This window comes from Apaloderma vittatum, unplaced genomic scaffold, assembly GCF_000703405.1.
Source record: "Apaloderma vittatum isolate BGI_N311 unplaced genomic scaffold, ASM70340v1 scaffold26861, whole genome shotgun sequence".
Classification (NCBI taxonomy): Eukaryota; Metazoa; Chordata; class Aves; order Trogoniformes; family Trogonidae; genus Apaloderma; species Apaloderma vittatum.
Window position 1 is genome coordinate 1820 of NW_009697750.1, and position 1703 is coordinate 3522.

The window sequence follows — 1703 nt, forward strand, 5'->3', positions numbered from 1 at the left end:
AGATGTGGGGCTGGGGAGATGGGTTAGGGGTGAGCTTGGTAGAGCAGGGTCAGTGGTTGGACTCGATGCTCCAAAGGGGCTTTCCCAACCTGAACGATTCTGCGATTCTAATCTGTGGCAGCTGCTTTTCTGGAGCAACGTGCCTGAAAAGAATCTTCCGCAGGGAGCTGGGCCAGCACTGCAGAACATATCACGCTCTGGGCGGGATTGCAAAAAGCAGGAACAGGGGCTTCTGCTCAAACTTCTCACCTGGGGGGCGCTCGGCTCTCGCGTGAAAGGAGCTGCAGACTCTTCACGTGCTCACTTGTTTCGAGCATGAAGCGAGAAACATCACGAAGCTGCAGCTGACGTGAACCCGGTTTCATGCCAGGGTGTCTGAACCGCACTCCCAGGCCCCTCTTACTGCTTTGAGCAGAGCAGCGATGCACAAAAGGCGGTTTGAGGCGGCTGCGTCTGACGTTTCCAACAGCACACGGAAGAGGAGGGGCTGGTGGCGTGTTTGGGGGCAGTTTTGGGCCTAATTCTACTCCACTGAAGGCAACCAACGTATCAAAACAGGGCTTCCAAACAAGGAGGAGATTTCAAATTGATCTTTACTGAGTTCGATATGCCATGACAAATGAAGCATTATGTAAAGACTTAATACCTGCAGAAGCACGTAAGCAGAAGTCGGTTGTTTTCCCAGCACAGCTCTACTGGTTCCATTATAAAAATGCATTTTCAACTCATGTTTAAGCCAGTGGAATAGAAAAAAATAATAAAAAACCCCAACAAAACGCCCAACCCCAAAACAATCCTGTCCATCAGTTGCAAATAAGTTATCTTCATGTTTTTTTTTTCAATTATATACAAAAGACACTTTCCAAAGGACAGCACAGGAAGAGGTTACCCAGATAAACCCTCATTCCGACTTCTCGGGACTATTTACACGGGTCTGTACAGGGGCCTGGCAGGGCTGTCGAGACCCCGAAAAGCGAGAAGGGAAAGTACGACCGTTGGAGCGTACGGGTGGGTTGCTTCCAGCGTCAGTCCCTCACGTTCCAGCCCCTCCGCAGCAGGGGCAGCGTCACCTACGAGCAGTTCAAGAGCTTGTTGTGAATGTCTTCAAACACTTGATTGTAAAGTTCGTCTCTGGATTTCAGTCCATCTAAATAAACTGAAAGAAAGAGAAAAGACAGAGGTTTCACACCGGAGGTTTTCGAGCAGAACAAAAATTAGTTCAAAACAATATTTCATGACCTGAATGACAACTTGTTTTCCAACTGAAAAAACAGAACTGAAAAAACAAAACTACGGCCTGCAAAATCTCTTGGTCCATTAAAACCCCACACATTCTTGATCTTACCCCCCCCAAGTGCTTGTATTATGAAGCAAAGCAAAGGACTTCTCTGCTATATGCCAGCATCTATTTATGTGGACAGAAAGTAGGCCAGGATTACAACTTGGTAGTAAAAATTGCATCATCCCAGTTAAAGTTTCCTTGAATTAAATTACCGACTTCCTTAAAACCCACGGGCAGTGCCAGAGGATCTGTACGGAGGGAGGCTTACCGACGTCGATGCCGCAGTCCTCCATCTCTTTCCTGTGTTTCAAGTACATGGGCCAGACGTGCCCGTCGAAGAGACCCGGCGGGTCGGGGACGGTGTAGTTACGGGTGCTGCGAGGAGCAACACGGAAGAAGAGCGGCAGGACTGCCGGGACCG

General features: G+C 48.8%; 1 protein-coding gene across 1 annotated transcript in view; it reads right to left on the minus strand.

Annotated features, from left to right (window-relative positions):
- Positions 1-1070: 1070 nt before the first annotated feature.
- Positions 1071-1703, minus strand: part of NMRK2 (nicotinamide riboside kinase 2) — a gene marked incomplete at its 5' end in the record, with an annotated part of 4529 nt that continues 3896 nt past the window's right edge. Inside the window, 2 exons of the mRNA XM_009877768.1 lie at positions 1071-1156; positions 1551-1657. Of these exons, the coding sequence (XP_009876070.1) occupies positions 1071-1156; positions 1551-1657 (193 nt within the window). The remainder of the gene's footprint in view (positions 1157-1550; positions 1658-1703) is intronic.